Consider the following 21,358-nt stretch of genomic DNA (forward strand, 5'->3'; position numbering starts at 1 on the left):
CAAGCATCGGGGATTCGTCTTCATCAAATAGGGGGAGATTGTTTAACGAAGTGGTGTTCAAGCTTTGAAGAATCCAAACCCTTTGAAGGATGTTGAAGCCTTTGCTGTGCTTGGTGTTGCTGTGCTTGGTGTTGCTGTGCTAGTTTAGCTTAGTTCTGGGCTAGTTTATATGTTGTAATCCACCCTTTGATTAAATCTAAAGCATTAGCAATCTCAATCTTTGTGAAAGTAAAATGTTTTCAAACTAAGTTAAAACAACCGATTGGTTTGTCGAAACAACCGATTGTTTATACTTAGGTGTTTTGAGAAAAAGATTGAAAACTGTTTTTAAAATGGTTGAACTGTTAAGTACCAAAACAACCGATTGATTCGAGGAAACAACCGATTGTTTGTTTTGGGTCCTGATCCTGCCTGTTGACCAAAACGCTGGAGCTTTGCCTCGTCAAACTTGGATCGACGTGTGCGTCGTGTTTACCTCCGTCCTTCACCGCGATCCACCTCAAGAACCTACAAAAGACGAAACGGCGCCGCTGCGGCCGATCGTGCTCCGACGCCCAAGTCAGCGACTGAACCACCAATTACTTAAGAGTAAAACTCAAGAACTCTAAGGAACCGTGACCAGTTCTCTCTCAGTGTACTCAAGACTTGCAAGCGTAAAGAAACAATCTGAACGTACGTACCTCAGAAGTTCGTTGGGAACTCTTATATACCTGGGCACTTTCTCTCTCTTGGCAGTTACACATCTGGACACGTGGCTCGCATCCAGCTGTACACGTGCCTTCATCTGGAGCATCCTTGACTTGGGCGCTACTTCTGACTCTTCTTTGGCTAAGTTACTTATGCATGATACTACTCAGTGCATAGTTGCCTTGGAGCGTGATCTCTTCTGGATAGCGAGTTCGGGTGCCTTCGTACACACCTTCCCTGTGGTCTCGCCGGCCGTCTTCATGATCTGTACTACCCGTTTCACTGTATACGTTCAAGTAAACTTTCCCCCGACCTCATCCTCTGGCCAGCTGGGAAGTGTCCATCTGCCTTCATCTTCGGTGATGTCCTTGTTTCGGCGATCTCTAATCACTTGGTCGCCTGGGTTCATATCTGGCGACTTCATCTTCAACTCGGTGACCGCCGGTATAGGTATGATGGAGATCGGAGCACGCCAACTTAATAACTGGCGACTACGCAAACCCTCCGACCTCCTTCCCTTCTGCCAACCAGGTGTCCCATCCAGCACGCCTACATCATAGCTCGACGCCACGTCATTACTCCCGACTACCAGGGCGGTACACAAGCCCCCCAGTCTTAAGCGAAGACTTGTCCAGCGAAAAGACTAAAGGAGTCACGTCACTACCGATCTAGGTGGCGCTGGCGCAGAATTCCAAACGTTTGTACTTTCTGCTTTCCTGACGCTCCACCAAACACTCTTCCAATCACTCGACACGTGGCTTCATCAACGGTTACCTTTAACTGTCGTTTGCGCTTCCAAAACCCATTCGAAAAACCCTTAAACCCATTTCACTTCTACTGTTCCATCACCTCTTTGCTTTCTCAAACGCTTCAAGCTTCTTCTGCAAAAACCCACTACGCTCTTCAACCTTCTGGATTCTCAACTTCCTTCATCGTTCTTCCGATCATAAAAAGGTACTCCCTTTACTTCTTCTGCTGAGTTTTCCTGCATTTTAACCGATTCACATCATCCATTAACTGTCTGGTGCATACGCTGTGGGCTGTTTCTTCTATTTCTCCCTTCTCGTAACTTAGGGCTTCGTCTTCATTACAACGAACCTTCGTTCGTTCGTTTTTTCACCCTTCTTTCACGATCGAGTCAGCCTCTGCGAACCCTGCTCACCTTTCCCTTTCTTTTTCCTTTGCAGTTTCCGCGATGGCTCGCTCAAAGATCACCCCAAATCCTCCTCCCTCGTCACGAAACCCTTCATCTCAAGCTCACAACCCACCACGAGCACCTGGTGCTTCTTCTTCCCAGGCTGAGAGGCCTGCCACCTCTCGCCCTGACCTGGCTCAGGCTACTCCACCGGTCGCCGGAGGAGCCTCCGCCCCCACTCCAGATTATAAAAAACTTTACCCCTGGGCCAGCTCGGCACTGCTGAAAGAAACTTCTTCGATAAACTCTGCAACAGTGGTACTCCGACTAAGGAAAGGGGACCAGTCCAATCTTTCCTTTCACAAGGAGCATGATAGCAAGATGGTCGTGCTGCCTTGCCACCCTGAGGAGCCGATCTGCGCTGACGACAAAGCGAGCGGTGGCGAGTCGTTCTGCTTCCTCTACACGACGTTTTTCAAGAAGGTGAAACTCCGACTTCCCTTCACTCGTTTCGAGCGAGAGCTGCTGACCGAGCTCGATATCGCCTGATGGCATTTTCATGAAGTTCTTCTTGAATCAATGTAGAGTATGGGGCGGAAGCAATGTATGAGAGTGAGCAAGATCCTCCTAAGAGTGGTGTTGATCTTGTAGGTGCATGATAAGTAGGGGTATTGAGTGGTTCGGCCAGCTCAAGGGAAAAGATGAAGGAATTGAAGTTTAAAGCCTAGGATTCTAGGGAGAAGCAAAGTTGAGCACAAATGGGCAGCATAACATTACTCACAATAAACTTGCCAAATACATGAGATAGCCTCCCTATTTATAGGCTATTTGGGACGTAAATCATAAGCTAATGTTTAATGAAATGTAAACCAAATGAAATGCAAAGCTATGCCATGTGCCATGACCGGTCACACCTAGCAAAGTTCTAGAAGGTTTCATTTCAAAATACTTTCTACACTACCCTATCTACTAAATACCCCTATTGGGCCTTGATGCAACATATACAAGGCTTTCTCTCTTCCATCCGTGGCCTCTTCCACTTGTGCTTGTACATGCTTGGCCATTGATCTTGTGAAAGGACCTAGACGGTCTAATGGCACACCTAGACGCTCCATGGGTAGACGCTTTCCTTCTTCACGGTCTAGACGCTCATTCCTTGGAGCTAGACGCTCTCCTTGGTCTAGACGCTCTTCATGGTGTGGGCTTTGGCTCCCATGGCTAGATGTGCTTGGCCCTCCTCCATCATCCCCTCCCCCTTGGAAAGGATTTGTCCTCAAATCCAGCTCGTCATCGTCATTGGTACCTACAAATGGAGAAAGATCAATTACATTAAAAGTGTCATGTACTCCATATTCAAGAGGTAGGTCCAATTTATAGGCATTGTTGTTGACTCGCTTGAGAACTTGGAAAGGTCCATCTCCTCAGGGACTTAGTTTGGACTTCCTTTGAGTTGGAAATCTATCTTTGCGAAGGTGAAGCCAAACTAAGTCTCCTTCCTCAAAAAGTATTTCTCTCTTCCCTTTATTGTTGTATTTTGTGTACTTTTCATTTTGTTGTTGTATTTGGAGTTTAATCTTCTCATGCATTTTCTTTACAAAATCAGCTTTGATTACGCCTTCCTTATGCACAAAATCTTGTGGATTTGGAAGAGGTATCAAATCCATGGGTGTGAGAGGATTAAAGCCATATACTACTTCAAAAGGAGAAGCATTAGTAGTCTTGTGAACTACTCTATTGTAAGCAAACTCAATATGGGGAAGGTACTCATCCCAAGATTTGTGGCTGCCCTTCATGATAGCCCTAAGCATAGTTCCAAGAGATCTATTGACTACTTCGGTTTGTCCATCCGTTTGAGGGTGACAAGAAGTTGAAAATTGTAGTCTTGTTCCAAGTTCACCCCAAAGAGTTTTCCAAAAGGGGCTGATAAACTTGGGATCTCTATCGGACACTATACTTCTAGGGAGACCATGGAGTCTCACCACTTCTCTAAAGAAGAGTTTAGAAATATTTTGAGCATCATCTACTTTGTGGCATGGAATAAAATGGGACATTTTTCTAAAACGGTCCACTACCACAAAGATAGAGTCATGGCCTCTTGCAGTCCTAGGAAGTCCTAAAATGAAATCCATGCTAATGTCTTCCCAAGGAGCATTTGCAATCGGCAAAGGGGTATAGAGTCCATGCGGCATTGTTCTAGACTTTGCTTTTAAACATGAGATGCATCTAGAACAATGTTGTTGAACATCTTTCCTCATGTGTGGCCAACAAAATTTTGCTTTTAAAAGATCTAGAGTTTTATCAACTCCAAAATGGCCCATGAGTCCCCCTTCATGTGATTCTTTGACAAGGAGTTTCCTATGTGTTCCTTGGGGAATGCAAAGTTTTCCCTCTTTAAAAAGATATCCCTCGGACACATAATAACCTCCTTGTGCTCTATGTAGACATTGGGCATAGATGGATGAGAGTTCTTGGTCATCTTGGTAAAGCTCTCTTATGTGGTCAAATCCAAGAATTTGGGCACCCAATTTTGAAAGGAGTGTATGCCGTCTTGAAAGAGCATCGGCCACTATATTGGTGCTCCCTTTCTTGTATTTGATTACATAAGGAAATTGTTCAAGAAATTCCATCCATTTAGCATGTCTCTTGTTGAGCTTGTGTTGGCCCTTTAAATATTTCAAAGACTCGTGATCACTATGTATGACAAATTCTTTAGACACAAGGTAGTGTTCCCAAGTCTTTAGGGCTCGCACAAGAGCATAGAGCTCTTTGTCATAGGTGGGGTAGTTGAGGGTGGCACCATGGAGTTTTTCACTAAAATAAGCAGTGGGGTGTCCACCTTGCAACAAAACCGCACCTATGCCTACCCCCGATGCATCACATTCTATCTCAAAGGTTTTGGAAAAATTTGGAAGAGATAGGATGGGTGCATTGGTGAGTTGAGCTTTTAGCCTTTGAAAGGCTTGCTCATGCTTTTCATTCCAACAAAATGCAACATCTTTTTTAGCAAGTTCATTCAAAGGAGATGCTAGGCTAGAAAAATTAGGCACAAACCTTCTATAGAAGCTAGCTAACCCATGAAAACTTCTTACATCACTTACATTTTGTGGAGTTGGCCACTCTCGGATGGCTTTGATTTTCTCGGGATCTACATGCACCCCCTTATTGTTTACTATGAAGCCTAAAAAGACTACACTATCTACACAAAAGGTACACTTATCCCTATTTGCAAAAAGACTATTTTTCCTAAGAACTAGAAGAACTTCCCTAAGGTGACTTAGATGGTCTTCTAGGGTTTTACTATATACTAAAATATCATCAAAGTAAACTACTACATATTTACCTATACAATCCCTCAAGGTGTGATTCATAAGCCTCATGAATGTACTTGGGGCATTAGTAAGCCCAAAGGGCATCACCAACCACTCGTATAATCCAAATTTGGTCTTAAAAGCGGTTTTCCACTCATCACCCTCCTTGATTCGAATTTGGTGATATCCACTTTTAAGGTCAATTTTGGAGAATAGAGTTGACCCATGCAATTCATCAAGCATATCATCAAGCCTTGGAATGGGATGCCTATACTTGATGGTGATGTTGTTGATTGCTCGACAATCACAACACATGCGCCATTTTCCATCTTTTTTTGGCACCAACAAGACAGGTACAGCACAAGGGCTTAGGCTCTTTTGAACCCAACCCTTCTCCAACAAGTCTTGAACTTGTGATTCTATCTCCTTAGTTTCCTCGGGGTTGGTTCTATAAGCAGGCCTATTTGGTAGGCTTGCCCCCGGGATAAAGTCAATTTGATGTTCTATTCCCCTTAGAGGAGGAAGCCCAATGGGTCCTTCTTGTGAGAATAGATCTTCAAATTCACTCAAAAGATTTTCGATTTGAGGAGGTAAATTCATAAGTTCACTACTTGTGGCAGTGCATGTAAGTGCTCCTTTACACAAGATAAGGCTTGGTTGTTCAACAAGAAGCAAGTTTTCAAAGACGTTTTCAAGAGGCTTTGCTTGTTGACCAACCTTGTGGGAAGGAACACTCTTCTCCCACGCCTTCCTATCCCTAAGGATTTTCTCTTTTTCTAGCGCTCTTTTTTTTTTGTTTTCCTCATCCCTCTTTTGCTTCATTTGTATTTGGTCTTTTACCACTTGAGAATGTGGTAAAGGACTAAGTACAAACTTCTTATACTTATGGGTGAAGGAAATTTCGTTAGTGAGACCATCATGCAAGGTTTTCTTATCAAATTGTCATGGTCTCCCTAATAAAATATGACAAGCTTCCATAGGCACTACATCACATAAAACTTTGTCTTTGTAGTTCCCTATGGAAAACTTGATTTCCACTTGCTTGTCTACATGTAGTTCCCCATTTTCATTAAGCCATTGAAGTTTGTAAGGTTTTGGGTGGGGAACCACTTGTAGCTTAAGCTTTTCAACCATCCTAGCACTACAACAATTACAACTAGAACCACTATCCACAATGAGAGAGCATATGTTTTCTAAAACATTGCATCTTGTATGAAATATGTTCTCTCTTTGTGTTTCAATGGATGTGCTAGGGTGATTGTTGAGGGTTCTCCTAATCATAAGCAATTCTCCCTCTAGTGGAGCTACGCTCTCATCCTCTCCCCCTTCCTCTCTCTCACTAGGCTCATCCTCGCCACTAGTGTACTCATCTACACCTTTAAGAAACAAAGTCCTTTGGTTTGGACATTGTGCTTGCACATGCCCCCTACCATAGCACTTAAAACATTTAACATCTTTAGCTCGGATGGGTGGGGTTGAGGTTTCTTTGGTGAAGGGCTTGGTAGGCTCTTTTGGTTTTTCCTTGGATGTACTACCCTCCCTTCTAAACTTTTTCTTGGGATAAAAGCTAGAATAGGGGCTCACCTTTTGACTTGAGGTTTTGCGCAAGTTTTGTTGCTCAACTTTAATGCAAAGTTGAACCAAATCATTCAAGTCTTGATAAGGTAAGAGCTCTACTCTATCTCTTATCTCAAGTGATAGGCCACTAAGGAACCTAGCTATGGTGGTTTCCTCCTCTTCTCTAATGGATGCTCTCATCATGTAGAGCTCCATTTTTTGCCTATACTCTTCCACACTCATGTTCTTTTGTTGGAGTCTTTGGAGCTTGTCCATCAACTCCCTATGGTAGTAGGAAGGTATATGTCGACGTCTTAGGGCTCCCCTAAGGTCATTCCAATATGTAATGGAAGGTTCCCTATGAAGACGTCTATCTCTTTCGAGAGAGGTCCACCAATACATGGCGTTCCCTTGGAAACTAAGGGTGGCTAAGGGTACTTTTCTTTCCTCACTTACCCTATGACAAGCAAAGAGTTGCTCTACCTTCATCTCCCAATCTAGATATACTTCTACATTTTCCTTTCCATGAAAATGAGGTAGGTCTACTCTTGTTTCCCTTGGCACCTCTTGTTCCCTTTGCCTAGTTCTTCTAGGGGGTGGTTGGTAATAATCATTGATTCTACGGCTTCCCTCCCCTAGAGACTCAATACTTTGAGAATAGGATGCATGAGTTTTTTTTTATTTTTGTGATTTTTGTGATTTCTCTTCTTGAGCTTTAGCCAACTCATTGATTTTGTTCTCATTCTCCAATTGTCTAAAAGATATCAATTGTACCGCTTGGGATACTTCTTTTAAAAGAGTTTTCAAAGATTTTACTTCACTTTCTATAGACTTTGGAGAGTGAGAAGAAGAAGACATGGCTAAAACTTTGTGTATATAGGTGTTTTACTTTGAGAAAGTTTAGGAAAGTTAGAGAAGGTAGTTTTCCAGGTAAGGGAGGTGAGTCACAAAGGACTACTTAAGTACCAAGCCTTTTCCTTGCTAAAAACTATCCCCCAATATCTTCACACAAGACTTTCTCTTAGTGAAACACTTAGAACACAAATAAGTTGAGAAATAAATGCAAGAAAACAATGTAAGCTAACTATGTAACAAAGCTAGTCGGTTTAGCACCAAATTAAACAAAATCAAACATGCAAAGCGTAGCTATGAAAGCAAAAGAAAAGCAATTACAAACAAGTAACAATTACTAATCAAGAATGCTATACTATTCGGCCCTAGGTGAGGCTTCTTGGACACTTTGAGCCCTTGAAGACACACTCACCGTCTAAAACGTAATTGATCCTGCCTGTTGACCGGAGCGCTGGAGAATGCCTCGTCAAAGGATCGACGTGCGCGCCGCTTCTCACCTCCGTTCCTCCTCTGGATCTATCTCAAGAACCTGCAAAGAAACGATACGGCGCCGCTGCGGCCGATCGCACTCCGACGCTCAAGTCAGTGACGGTATCACCAAATACTAAGAACTGGAACCGTGCAAATCTCTCTCACAAACAGCTCTGTCACTCGCAAGCGTAAAGTGTATGAACTGAACGTGCGTACCTTAGAAAATCTGTTAGGAACTCTTATATACCTGGTGGTTTTCTCTCTCCTGGCAGTTACAGACTTGGACACGTGGCTCGTATCCAACTGTACACGTGCCATCATCTGGAGGCTCCCTGACTTGGCGCTACTTCTACTCTCATTTTGGCTAAGTTATCTATGCATGGTACTGCCCAGTGCATAGCTAACTCAGGAGTGCGATCTCTACTGAAACTGGCGAGGTAGGGCCTTCATACACCTTCCCTGTGGTCTCGCCGGCCGCCTTCATAATCTGCTTCTCCTTTAACTTCGGTGATGTGCTTGTTCTGGCGATCTCCGACTGCCTGATCGCCTGAGTCTGCATCTGGCGACTTCGTCCCCAACCTGGCGATCGCCTATTCTGGTAAGCTGGAGATCGGAACACGCCAACTTAACTATCGGCGACTACACGTGCCTCCCGACTTCCTTCCCAACTGTCAACCTGGCGCCTTGTCAACACGCCTATACTGTAGCAGGATGCCACGTCATCGCACCCGACCACCAGGGCGGTACACAAGCCCCCCAGTCTTAAGCGAAGACTTGTCTAGCGAAAAGACTGAAAAAGCCTTCGTTAACACCGGTCTACGTGGCATGGGCGCAGAATTCCAAGCGATAGTACTTTCTGCTGCTCTGACGCTCCACCAAACCCTTCGCGCATCGTTCGACACGTGGCTCTCATCAACGGCTATCTTCATCTGCCGTTAGCGCTTCCCAAAACCGTTTCGAAAACCCTTAAACCCCTTACGCTCCTACTGTTCCATCACTTTCTTCACACTTGCATACGCTCTCATTTCCTTCTGCGAAAGCTCTCGACGTTCCTCGACGCTCTAGATCACCACCTCCCTTCAACATTCTCCCGATCATCGAAAGGTAACTACTTTCCTTCATCTGCTGGGTTTTCTTGCATTTTCACCGATTTGCATCATCCTGTAACTGTCTGGTGCATACGCTGTGGGCTGTTTTTCCATTTCTCCTTCTGCGTGACTTAGGGCTTTGTTGATCGTCGCAACGAACTCACATTCGTTCGTCTTTCACCTTCCTTTCATGATCGAGTCAGCCGTTGTGACCCTCCTGATCATTTTTTCTTCCTCCTTCGTTTGCAGTTGCTATCATGACTCGCACGAAGATCACCCCGAACCCCCCTCCATCAGCGCGAAACCCTCCTTCACAAGCACACGACTCTACGCAAGTTCGTGGTGCTCCCTCTTCGCAGGCTGTGAGGCCTGCGTCTTCTCAAACCGCTCTGGCCCAGGCGACTCCACCAAACGCTGGAGGAGCCCCCATCCCACTGCCAGACTTCAAGACGTTATACCTATGGGCTAACTCAACCCTCTTAAAGGAAACGTCGTCGGTGAACACCGCGGGAGCGGTTCTGCGATTGACCAATGGGGACGAGGCCCACCAATCATTCCACAAGGAGCACGATGAGAGAATGATGGTGCTGCCTTGCCCCGCCACTCTGCCAGTGTGCGCCGATGATAAAGTGAGCGCCGACGGGCCCTTCTGCTTCGTCTACACCACTTTCTTCAAGAAGGTCAAACTCAGGTTCCCTCTTACTCGATTTGAGAGGGAACTCTTAACCGAGCTCAATATCGCTGCCGCCCAGCTTCACCCCAACAGCTGGGCGTTTGTCCGAGCTTTCGAGATAACGTGCACCCACCTGGGGTTGCCCGCGTCAGTGGACGTGTTTTTATTCTTGTTCAAGGCCAAGCACCCAGGAGATCGCCTGTGGGTCAGCCTGAACGCCATCGCTGGGAGGTCCATTTTCACCATCTTCCAGCAGTCGTACAAGGATTGGAAGGGGAAGTTCATTCAGGTTCGCGCAAATGACAAAGACACTTCCCTTCTCGACGGTTTCCCCTTGTACTGGGTGGACAAGGGGAAAAAGGAGTCCAAGAGCTGCTTCAGGAGGCCCAGAAGTCCTGATAGCATGGGAGCCTTGGACAGAGACCTTTGTCTCTTCTGGAAGAGGGTGGCAGATGCCCACATAACATTCTTGACCCCCACCCTGATTTCCTTCGAGTTCTTTGAGGAAATTTGTGAAATAGAATTGTGTATGATCTAAACACAATATGAACTCAAACTAAAAATTAAAAAGGCACCAAAGGAGCAAAGAACAGCAGATTCAAGCAAAATAAAGAGACCCAAAATCAAGAAACAAATTAAGCCAAATAAAAGGACTACTATGAATTGTTGACAATATGGATGAACATGACTTGACAAAACATGTATAGATTCAGAAAATTAAAGACTCAAAGCATAATATGAACCAAAATAATGAAAGCAATAAAGACTCAAAGCCTAAAACAAAATAGCAACACAAAGGTGTATGGAATCCTATCACAAATTGCACAAGAACTTGTTCAAGATCAAATGAACAAGAGTGCTTCGGTTGGATCTTCCACAAAGCACACCAAGAACAAATTAAAATGTAAAAAACAGCAAGACAAGTAAGGAAAGTAAATGACAATATGAAATAAAGAAGAACTAAAATTTAAAAGACAAGGAGCTACTCATCTTGAAGAACCAAAGCTCATGATACCAAATGATGGCATTTTCATGAAGTTCTTCTTGAATCAATGTAGAGTATGGGGCGGAAGCAATGTATGAGAGTGAGCAAGATCCTCCTAAGAGTGGTGTTGATCTTGTAGGTGCATGATAAGTAGGGGTATTGAGTGGTTCGGCCAGCTCAAGGGAAAAGATGAAGGAATTGAAGTTTAAAGCCTAGGATTCTAGGGAGAAGCAAAGTTGAGCACAAATGGGCAGCATAACTTTACTCACAATAAACTTGCCAAATACATGAGATAGCCTCCCTATTTATAGGCTATTTGGGACGTAAATCATAAGCTAATGTTTAATGAAATGTAAACCAAATGAAATGCAAAGCTATGCCATGTGCCATGACCGGTCACACCTAGCAAAGTTCTAGAAGGTTTCATTTCAAAATACTTTCTACACTACCCTATCTACTAAATACCCCTATTGGGCCTTGATGCAACATATACAAGGCTTTCTCTCTTCCATCCGTGGCCTCTTCCACTTGTGCTTGTACATGCTTGGCCATTGATCTCGTGAGAGGACCTAGACGGTCTAATGGCACACCTAGACGCTCCATGGGTAGACGCTTTCCTTCTTCACGGTCTAGACGCTCATTCCTTGGAGCTAGACGCTCTCCTTGGTCTAGACGCTCTTCATGGTGTGGGCTTTGGCTCCCATGGCTAGATGTGCTTGGCCCTCCTCCATCATCGCCCCTGCCCAACTTCACCCCAACAGCTGGGCGTTCGTAAGGGCGTTCCAGATCATCTGTGCACATTTGGGACTGCCAGCGTCAGTGGATGTTTTCCTCTTCCTTTTTGAAGCCAAGCACCCAGGAGATCGCCTTTGGGTGAGTCTGAACGGGATTGCTGGGAGGTCGATCCTTTCTATCTTCCAGCAATCTTATAAGGATTGGAAGGGGAAGTTCATTCAAATACGCCAAAACGACCAGGATGCCTCGCTGCTCGACGGGTTTCCCTTGTACTCGGTAAACAAGGGAAACAAAGACGCCAAGGGAAGCTTCAGGAGGCCAGGAAGTCCTGACAGCATGGGTGCTTTGGACAAGGATCTGTGCCTCTTCTGGAAGAGCGAGGCAGACGCCAATATCACCTTCCTCACCACTGCGCTCATCTCCTTCGAGTTCTTCGAAGATCAACTCGAGGCTCGCATAGGTTAGAGCTCACCTCAGTATCTAAGTCATTACTCTTGGCGATACTTCTGTTAACTGTTTCTGGGCGTCTTGTCTGTTGTGCACAAGACTTTGGTTTTATTTTCTGCACCACTTATCTGCTTTTCTTGCATACTGACTTATGTGTTTATCTTTCTCTCTGAGCTGACCCACGTACCTTTGCATTATGCAGATCTTATGTTGGGCAAGGGAAAACTGGCTGAGTTGAGGGCGCTCGCCCGAGCCCATGGGTTGGCGTCGGGTTCCCAGACCGTGCCAAATTCAGTGGTGGAGATCGCCGCTGCCCAGGGGAGATCGCCCCCCAAAGGCCCAGCTCCTTCCGAGGCCCAGCCCGCCCAACAACGCAAAAAACTCGTCCTCAGGAAACCAAAGAGGAAAACCCCTCAAGTGGTTTACGAGGACGAAGAAGAAGACGATGAGGCGACTGAGGATGGCCTTATCACTAAGAGGAAGAGGGTGGCGCCTTCTTCACCACCTGCTCCACCTCCTCTTCCAACGTCAACACCATCTTCCATGCCGGCTCCACCTCCAACACTGCTTCCTCCCCCAGCTCCCACCTCGCCAGTCCAAGCAGTTCCCTTGGCGGCTGCATTTCCTGTGGTTGAGGCTACCGAGCCCAACTTTATGGAGAACCCCCCGAGCGCCTCCACGCCCTATATATCAGCTGGAGGGGGTCCTCCTTCAAACGCCTCAACCGCAGATGCTGCACCAGGCGGGGATGAAGGTGCTCACAACTCGCCTATCATCATCACCGAATCCCCGTCGTCGCCACCACGCCAAGAAGCTCCCACTCAACAGCCAGCTCAAGAAGGTGGTGGCGAGAACCAGCAGCAAGCTCCCCTGGTGCCCCCACGAGCAAACCTCTCCCTTGAGGTAAAAAGGGTGTGGGAACCCTTCTCAGCGAAACTCAAGATGATGGCAGAGGATTTCCCCTCCATCATATCCAAAGCTGTGGAGAGTTCCAGCAAGAAGCTCCAGGATGACATCTCCGTGCTCCAAGAGGAGAATCGCCTAATCAGGATCAAGGCGGAGAAGTTATCCTGCAATCTCATGCTCGCGGAGATCGATCACTCCCGAGTGGAGGACGCCATGAGCACCGAGCTTCGGGTGGCACGCAAAGAGGCCACCGATCTACGCCATAAGGTGCAGCTCTTAGCTCAAGAGAAGATCGAGCTGGAGAGCAAGCTGGTCCCTTATCGCGTCAAAGTGGCTGACCTGGAGGCGTCGATCAAAGCAGATGCCGCCAAGGTAAAAAAACCTTGAGAAAAGGTCAGCAGATCGGGAGGTCTTCTTGGGGAAAGTTGAGAAGGAGAGAGACGACACCATGGCCAAACTCGCCGAGGCCAAAGAGGAAAATGGGAAGATCACCACAAAGCTGGCCCAGGCGCAGGCGGAATCCAAGAAGGTTACTGAAGACCTTCTTCAAGCTCGGGAGGGGGCTGAAGAACTGAAGCAGCAGAACGAGGGGCTCAAGAAGCAGATCGAAGAACTCGAGCTGAGCTCCGCCCAAATTCTCGCTGCTGGATTCGATGCCGCCTTGGAGCAGTTCGCCTGCCAATATCCCGATCTGGACCTCTCCATGGTGTCTCTCAACAACGAAGTGGTGGACGGGAAGATTGTTCCTTCTGAAGACTGACTGCTTCCCTCCATCCACGATTCCTATGCTTTCTCCTTTAGATATGCTTACTTGTAATAAACTTTCCCTTTCTTGTACATGTATTCTGAACTGGTGTTACTTATGTTATGACATTTTCCGCTTCTTTTTATACTCTCTTCTTGTTAACTTTATCTTCCTTGCACAAATCTCTTTAGACAAATTAACTTAGTAACTTTGCAAGCGCAATTGTATACTAACCGCCTCGAACCATCAGCTTTCGAACAATAACACTCTAACAACTTGTAACCTCAAGGTAATGAACCTTAGCGTGAAATCGCTCTTCAAATAACGAACCTCAACCCAACTAATGGCTTAAGACACAGCTCATCTGATCTGCCTTATCAAAACGGGCCTTGACTTTCTCGCCATCGCTTGAATTTCTCCTGGTCGCCAAAGACTCTTGGCGATACCAGCTTCCTCTTGCCTTCACAACTTGGCCATTGTTCCTTTATCTAGGGGTAGAGGCGCCTTTCGGGTCCTTCTCTACTTCCCTGAGCTTCAGAACAAGGGACCGGGTGGCTAGGCGTTCTCTTCAAACCTATCTTAGCCACCCTCCGAGCTTCTTCCACCCTTTACACCATACCTGAACTCGTTCGAGACGAGAAGGATTTTATCTTGCCTGAACTCGCTCATCGGCGAGAAGGTCTTTAACTCGCCTGAACTCGCTCATCGGCGAGAAGGTCTTTATCTCGTGCCTCTACATTGCCCCAGGGGTTACATCTTCTCTCCCCCAGAAACACTGAGGACTTTTTGCTGGTGCCTCTACATTGCCCCAGAGGCTACATCTCCTCTCCTCTGGAAGCACTGAGGACTTTTTACTAGTGCCTTTACATTGCCCCAGAGGCTACATCTTCTCTCCTCTGGAAGCACTGAGGACTTTTTACTCTTCCTCGCCTGCACTCGCTCGACGCCGAGGAGGTCTTTATCTCGCCTCAGGACGCGCGAGGGCGTTGAGGTCTTTTAACTGGTGCCTCCGATCGCCGAAAGACGATGAGGACTTTAACTTTAACTGATGTCGCCAATCGCCGAAAGACGATGGGGACTTAGAAACTTTTTAGAAAGCGTGCAACATAACTTCAACTTGCCTTAAATCACATATAAGTGACAAGGTCTTTCTTCAAAACTTTCGGAAAACAATCAAGCATGCAATCTAAAACACTTTAAACTTTGAAAACTCTTCTTTATTGGGCGGCCTCATTAAAAACCCTCCTTAGGGAAAAAAGAGTGCCCCCTCCAAACTGTTTTAACAGAAACATTGTAAAGCTCTTCGTGTTTGTTTTTACTTACATAGTTCTTAACTGTAATAAAACTTGAGGTGCGTGGCGTTCCAAGTGCGAGGAATCGCCCCTCCTTCCAAAGTTTCTAAGCGGTAGGCGCCGTTCCCGAGCGCCTCGGTTATTCTGAACGGCCCCGTCCACTTAGGTGACAGCTTGTTCTCCATCTCGTATTGGTGAGCCTTCCTCATCACCAGGTCGCCTTCTCTGAATTGTCTATGCATCACCTTCGAGTTATATCTTCGTTCAATCCTTCTTTTCACCGCCTCAGCTTTTAATCTTGCCTCCTCCCTGACCTCATCCAGTAAGTCCAGATTCAACCTTCTTTCCTCATTCGAGTCTTCCTCCACGAAGTTCTGGAATCTCGGCGAGCTCTCCTGGATCTCCACTGGAATCATTGCGTCGCATCCATAGACCAGGCTGAACGGGGTCTCATGGGTTCCTGACTGCTCGGTGGTGTGGTACGCCCAGACTATACGGGGTACCTCCTCAGCCCAGCTTCCTTTGGCTTTCTCTAGTCTTCTCTTCAAGCCTCTGAGTAGCACCCGATTGGCTGACTCTACTTGGCCATTCGTCTGAGGGTGCTCGACGGATGCAAATACTTGTTGAATTCCCACCCCTTCACACAGCTTCTTCAACAGGTGACTTGCAAACTGAGTCCCATTGTCCGACACCAGGCGCTTGGGCACACCAAACCGGCACACAATGTTCTTCCACACGAAACCCTCGATCTTGTGTGCGGTGATCTGGGCCACTGGTTCTGCTTCGATCCACTTGGTTTAATATTCAATCGCCACCACCAAGTACTTCATCTGTCTGATCGCCAGCGGGAATGGTCCCAGGATGTCGATTCCCCATGTATGAAACGGCCAAGGGCTGTAAATCGACTTCAACTCCTCGGGAGGCGCCTTGTGCCAATCGGCGTGCTGCTGGCATTGCTTGCAGCACTGCGCATACTTCTTGCAGTCTTCTCTCATTGTTGGCCAGTAGTAACCTGCACGGAGAGTCCTTGCAGCCAGAGCTCGACCCCCGACGTGGCTTCCGCAAATCCCTTCGTGGAGCTCAGCCATGATTCTTGTACATTTTTCCCCGTGCACACATTCCAGGAGTGGGTGAGTGAACCCAAACCTGTACAACTCGCCATCAATCATTGTGAACTTGCTAGAATTCTTCTTTATCTTCCTAGCCTCCGTCGGCAGGCATCGCTTGTACTGTGTTACCCAGGTGTCTGGCTCATGGGTCGTGCAGACCTGCGTCATGTTCACCTTTTCTCCCCGACATGCTCTTATTCTTGGCGACCTCAAGGTCTCTTGAGTCAAGGATCTGTGGCTCCTCGCCGCTTTCTCCGTCGACTTGCTTATCTGAAGAACCAGGTGATCTGCCACAAATGCTCTCGGCATCTTCAGAGTTTCTTGAATCACCGTCCTCTGCCTACCCCCCTTGCCTGAACTAGCGAGCTTAGCTAGCAAGTCAGCTCGGGCATTCTGCTCCCTGGGCACATGCACCACTTCAAAGGAGATAAAGGAACTCTTCAATTCCTGTACATACTCCAGGTAAGCCGCCATTTGTGGATCTTTAGCCTGGAACTCGCCTGTTACTTGTCCCGTGACTAACAGCGAGTCACTCTTAGCCATCAGCACCCTAGCTCCCATCTCTTTAGCCAGCAAGATGCCGGCGATCAGCGCCTCATATTCTGCTTGATTGTTGCTGGCCTTGAAGGCAAACCTCAGGGATTGTTCGATCAGCATGCCGTTGGGTCCCTCCAAGATGACCCCAGCACCGCTACCCTGCTGGTTCGACGATCCGTCCACTGAAAGCACCCAACGAAAATCATCCCCTTCAACTCGTGTCGCCTCAGACGAGAGCTCGACCACGAAGTCTGCGAAGATCTGCCCCTTGATCAGACCTCGGGGCTCATATTTAATATCAGACTCTGACAGCTCCACCGCCCACTTCACCATCCTCCCAGCAACGTCGGGCTTCTTCAAGACCTTCTGGATGGGCAAGTCGGTCATCACCAGTATCGTGAAGCTATGGAAATAGTGGCGTAACCTCCTTGCCGAAAAGACTACTGCCAGTGTAGCCTTCTCCAGGGCTTGATACCTCGTTTCGGGGCCCTGCAGCACCTTACTAACAAAATAAATAGGCTTTTGAGCCTGATCTTGGTCCTGGGCGAGCACCGCACTCACCGCCCTCTCAGTCACAGCAAAATACAACCTGAGAGGGGTTCCCACCAGCGGTTTGCACAAAACCGGCGGGCTCGCCAGGTACTCTTTAAGCTTAACGAAGGCCTCTTCGCACTCCTTCGTCCAGGTAAACTTGTTGTTCCGCCTTAAGCACTGAAAATACGGATGGCCCTTCTCTCCGCTAGCTGACACGAAACGAGACAGGGCAGCATCCGACCTGTAAGCTGCTGCACTTCCTTCACGGTAGCCGGGCTCTTCATCGCCAAGATGGCAGCGCACTTATCAGGGTTGGCTTCTATTCCTCTTTCAGTTAAGAGAAATCCCAGGAACTTCCCAGCCTCCACGCCAAAGATGCACTTCTCGGATTCAGCTTCAACCTAAACTTGGCGATCGTAGTGAACAACTCCTCCAAGTCCGCAACGTGCTTGCTTTTCTCCGGCGAGGTCACGACCATGTCATCCACGTACGCTTGCACATTCCTTCCCAGCATTGGTGCAAGTACTCGATCCATCAACCTCTGGTACGTGGCCTCCGCGTTCTTCAGCCCAAAAGGCATCACCTTGTAGCAGTAGCACGATCTCTCGGTCATGAAGGCGGTCTTCTCTTCATCCATGGGATGCATCTTTATCTGGTTGTACCCCGAGAAGGCATCCAGAAAACTTAGCAACTTACACCCTGCAGCACTGTCAACCAGGGCGTCTATGCTCGGCAAAGGATACGAATCCTTTGGGCAGGCCTTGTTCAGATCGGTGAAATCGACGCACATGCGCCATTTCCCGTTGCTCTTCTTCACCAGCACGACATTGGCCAGTCACTCAGGGTACTGCACCTCCCTGATATGGCCTGCAGCGAGGAGCTTATGGGTTTCGTCCCTGATCGCCTGCCTTCTCTCCTCGTTGAACTTCCTTCTTCTTTGTCGTACTGGTCTGACCTGGTTGTCCATCGCCAAATGATGGCACAAGAAGTCGGGATCAATCCCAGGCATGTCCGAAGCGGACCATGCAAACGCATCCAGATGTCGCTCTATCACCTTGGCGATCTGGTCCTGGAGCTCAACCTCTAGAGATCTTCCCAGCTTGAAGATCTTTCCCCCGATCTCTCTTTCGAGCCACTGCTCGACGGGTTTTTGTCTGGTTTCTCTGGCGATCACCGCCCTGGCGATTCCCAGCTCCCTCGCTTCCTTAGGGCGATTCCTCGCCTCTTCTTCCTCTAGATCGACGTTCCCCTCCCCCAGCTCAGTATCTACCATCACTACGTCACTTCCGGCGGTTTCCTCCATCACCGTCGGCCTGGGCTTCACCCCGGGTGGCGGGGTGGTCGTCACGTAACTCACAGACCTTTTGTTTTTCAGGCTATTCTCATAGCACTTCTTTGCTTCTTTCTGGTCGGATTTGATGGTGATCACCACCCCCTCCATAGATGGCAGCTTCACCTTCATGTGCCGGGTCGACGGTATAGCGCCTATTCTATTGAGCGTGGGTCTTCCCAGCAGAATGTTGTATGCTGAAGGAGCGTTCACGACAAGGTACTTGATTTTCTCTGTTCTCGAACCCGCCTCATCTGTAAACGTAGTCCTCAACTCAATGTACCCCCTGACCTCCACCTGGTCGCCAGCGAAACCATACACGTGATGTCCATCTGCCTTCATCTTCGGTGATGTCCTTGTTTCGGCGATCTCTAATCACTTGGTCGCCTGGGTTCATATCTGGCGACTTCATCTTCAACTCGGTGACCGCCGGTATAGGTATGATGGAGATCGGAGCACGCCAACTTAATAACTGGCGACTACGCAAACCCCCCGACCTCCTTCCCTTCTGCCAACCAGGTGTCCCATCCAACACGCCTACATCATAGCTCGACGCCACGTCATTACTCCCGACTACCAGGGCGGTACAGGACCATAACAGAAAAACTGTTTTAGCTTTGACTGAGCTTTAAATGTTTTAACTGCTTACGCTCCAGTTATTAAATGCTTTGACCAATCTTTTAATGCAATTTAAGAGTTTATTAAGATTTGATAACAAACTACATCTTTGAATAAATTCAGAAAAATAGATTTGAGAATTAATCTTTGACAAATTTTGCAAAGAGTTTTTGAGTTTTTTCAAAGAGCTAAGATTGCTAAGAGTGTGTGATTGATCAAAGTTTTGGAATAGGATTATGCTTGTATTGATTTCAGATTATCTTCTGTAACAAGTGTAATCCTTGTATTCTCTGAAAGACAAGTTTCGTTTCTGTGTTTGCTAAGATTGATTGTGTGTTCTTGAGGGGATCAAGATTAGCAATCTTGGTGTAGGTGTGTTGGCCAAGGAGAGTGTGTTTCTTGAGGTGTTCAAGGTCATTCTCTTGGTTGTTGTGTAAGTGATCAAGGTGTGGTTGCTTAGTGGATTTTCTCACGGTTTCTGAGAAGACTGGATGTAGCTCTGGGTTTGGAGTGAACCAGTATAAACAACTGTCTACAATCTCTCTATCTCTATCTCTTTAAATTCAGTTTTATTTGTTGTTTGCTGGTATAAACAACCGATTATTTTTCTGGTACTGCAGCTTTTGCTTGCTGTTTTGGTGAACTGAATTTCTGAATCAATTGTTTCATGAGATAAATTCATTCTTGTTTTAAAAGTTTACGAAAATCTGCTTTAAACAATTCAGCCCCCTCTAGTTTAAAGCCATCTATTCTAACAATTTTACCACCTTCAGAGCATCCATTCACGGTGCTCCAATACGGGGGTGTGTTCTTTGATGTTTCTCGCTAGCTGACTTGATCGTCGGAGTGCAAACGGCCGCGAGGGCGCCCCTTTGTTCACTTATTTTCAGGTACTCACAAGGCTAAAGGTGGGGAGTTGGAGCAAAGATGAAGGGGTCCTTGATACGCGAGTCTTAGCTACGCACGAAGCACAATCTGGTCAACCGGCGGGAACAAAAATTAAAGTAAAATGTTTTTAAGAGACTCATTTTAAAATTCAATTATTTTAATTTTTCAAAAAAGAATTTTTTATAATAAAAGAATTTATTTATAAATTTTAAATAATAATTAAATCTAAAATAATTAATATTAACATAACACTTCTTTCTCTCGTATTTTCATAAAAATAGTTTTCCTTTGTAGCAAAGCGCTGCCTACTTCATAGTACACAACATCGTCAACCACGGGTCCTAGTCCTACTCTTCTCTTTCAAACCCAAAACCATATTATATTTTCTTAATCCATAATTTCTCATTTTTAATTACAGCAAAGTTGGCTTCATTTGGTGGCGGACTTTGCTGGTGAAGCCAAATTTTGTATCAAAGTCGTTGCCCTTTCACTGTCTCTCTCTTATCTGAATCAACCTCTAACTGGTGTGACTCGTTGTTGTGACCCGGCGAGCGATTCGTTCCTTTGACTCCTTTTTAAGCAACCCTTTGAATTTCTTAAGTAATTTCCTGTGATGGGTTTTGGATTTTTCTTTTTGACCCCCTGTGATCAGCTGCCACAACTAGGAACTGGGCTGTTCAAATTGTAGTTTGTGTGTGGTATGGTGTGTTTGGGGTTTGACATGGTTGAGGTTGACTTTCAAAGATTGGAACTTGAGAGGAGGGAAGTGCGGATTTTGTTGAGAATTTCATGTGGTTGGTTGGTGTTTTTGTTGTTTCTGAGTCCTGTGGCCGGTTTGAGACCCTTAAGGGATAGAACCAATTCCTGGGGTGATGAGGTATGTTTATTGTTTTCTATTATTTTTTTTTGGTTTTTTGTTGCAATTGGGTTTAGAATTAGCCACTGTGTTGTGTTTTGGAGTGGGAATTGTTGATGGTGACTGTCAATTTGAGCCTAACATTTTTATGCTTTGTTTGGCCTTATAAACTGATCATTCCTTGCTTCAAGGTTAGTTTTGAATGAATGTGCTTGGAGGGCTTTCTTAGGTTAGGTGCTACTGTTTTTTGTCTTTTTATTTTTGCCTGTTGTGAAAGCGGAAACATAAAATTTGATGTTTAATGTCAGGCTCGAGTAAGATAAAACAATGTGGTTTTTGTAAAGGGCTGAAGGCATTTGCACGAGTTGAGTTTCAAGTAAAAGTGTTTAGAATGCCTTCATGCGTTATCAATTCTTTGTATACATACATTTGCTGAACTTGTATTTAGAAATAAATGAAACGTATAGAATCATCAAATGAGAAACAAATTGGATCTTTTACAATTAAGTTTATTGTAATGAGCCATTTATTTTAGTTGTGGTGTGGTTGCAAGGCCCTTAACATTCCTCCTAGGACTATCATTTTACCACAGGTCCACAAGGCAA

The 21,358-nt window shown here is 46.3% G+C and overlaps 1 protein-coding gene across 3 annotated transcripts in view; it reads left to right on the plus strand.

Moving 5' to 3' along the window:
• The first annotated feature begins 20,174 nt into the window (after nt 1–20,174).
• Nucleotides 20,175–21,358, plus strand: part of LOC137819498 (transmembrane E3 ubiquitin-protein ligase FLY2-like) — a 30,253-nt gene continuing 29,069 nt past the window's right edge. Inside the window, exon 1 of one of the 3 annotated variants that reach the window (XM_068623381.1) lies at nt 20,175–20,774. In XM_068623381.1, coding sequence (XP_068479482.1) covers nt 20,598–20,774 — 177 coding nt within the window. In that variant the 5' untranslated portion in view covers nt 20,175–20,597. The remainder of the gene's footprint in view (nt 20,775–21,358) is intronic. The other 2 variants (XM_068623389.1, XM_068623373.1) reach the window with 2 other exon arrangements.

This window comes from Phaseolus vulgaris, chromosome 11, assembly GCF_000499845.2.
Source record: "Phaseolus vulgaris cultivar G19833 chromosome 11, P. vulgaris v2.0, whole genome shotgun sequence".
Lineage (NCBI taxonomy): Eukaryota > Viridiplantae > Streptophyta > Magnoliopsida > Fabales > Fabaceae > Phaseolus > Phaseolus vulgaris.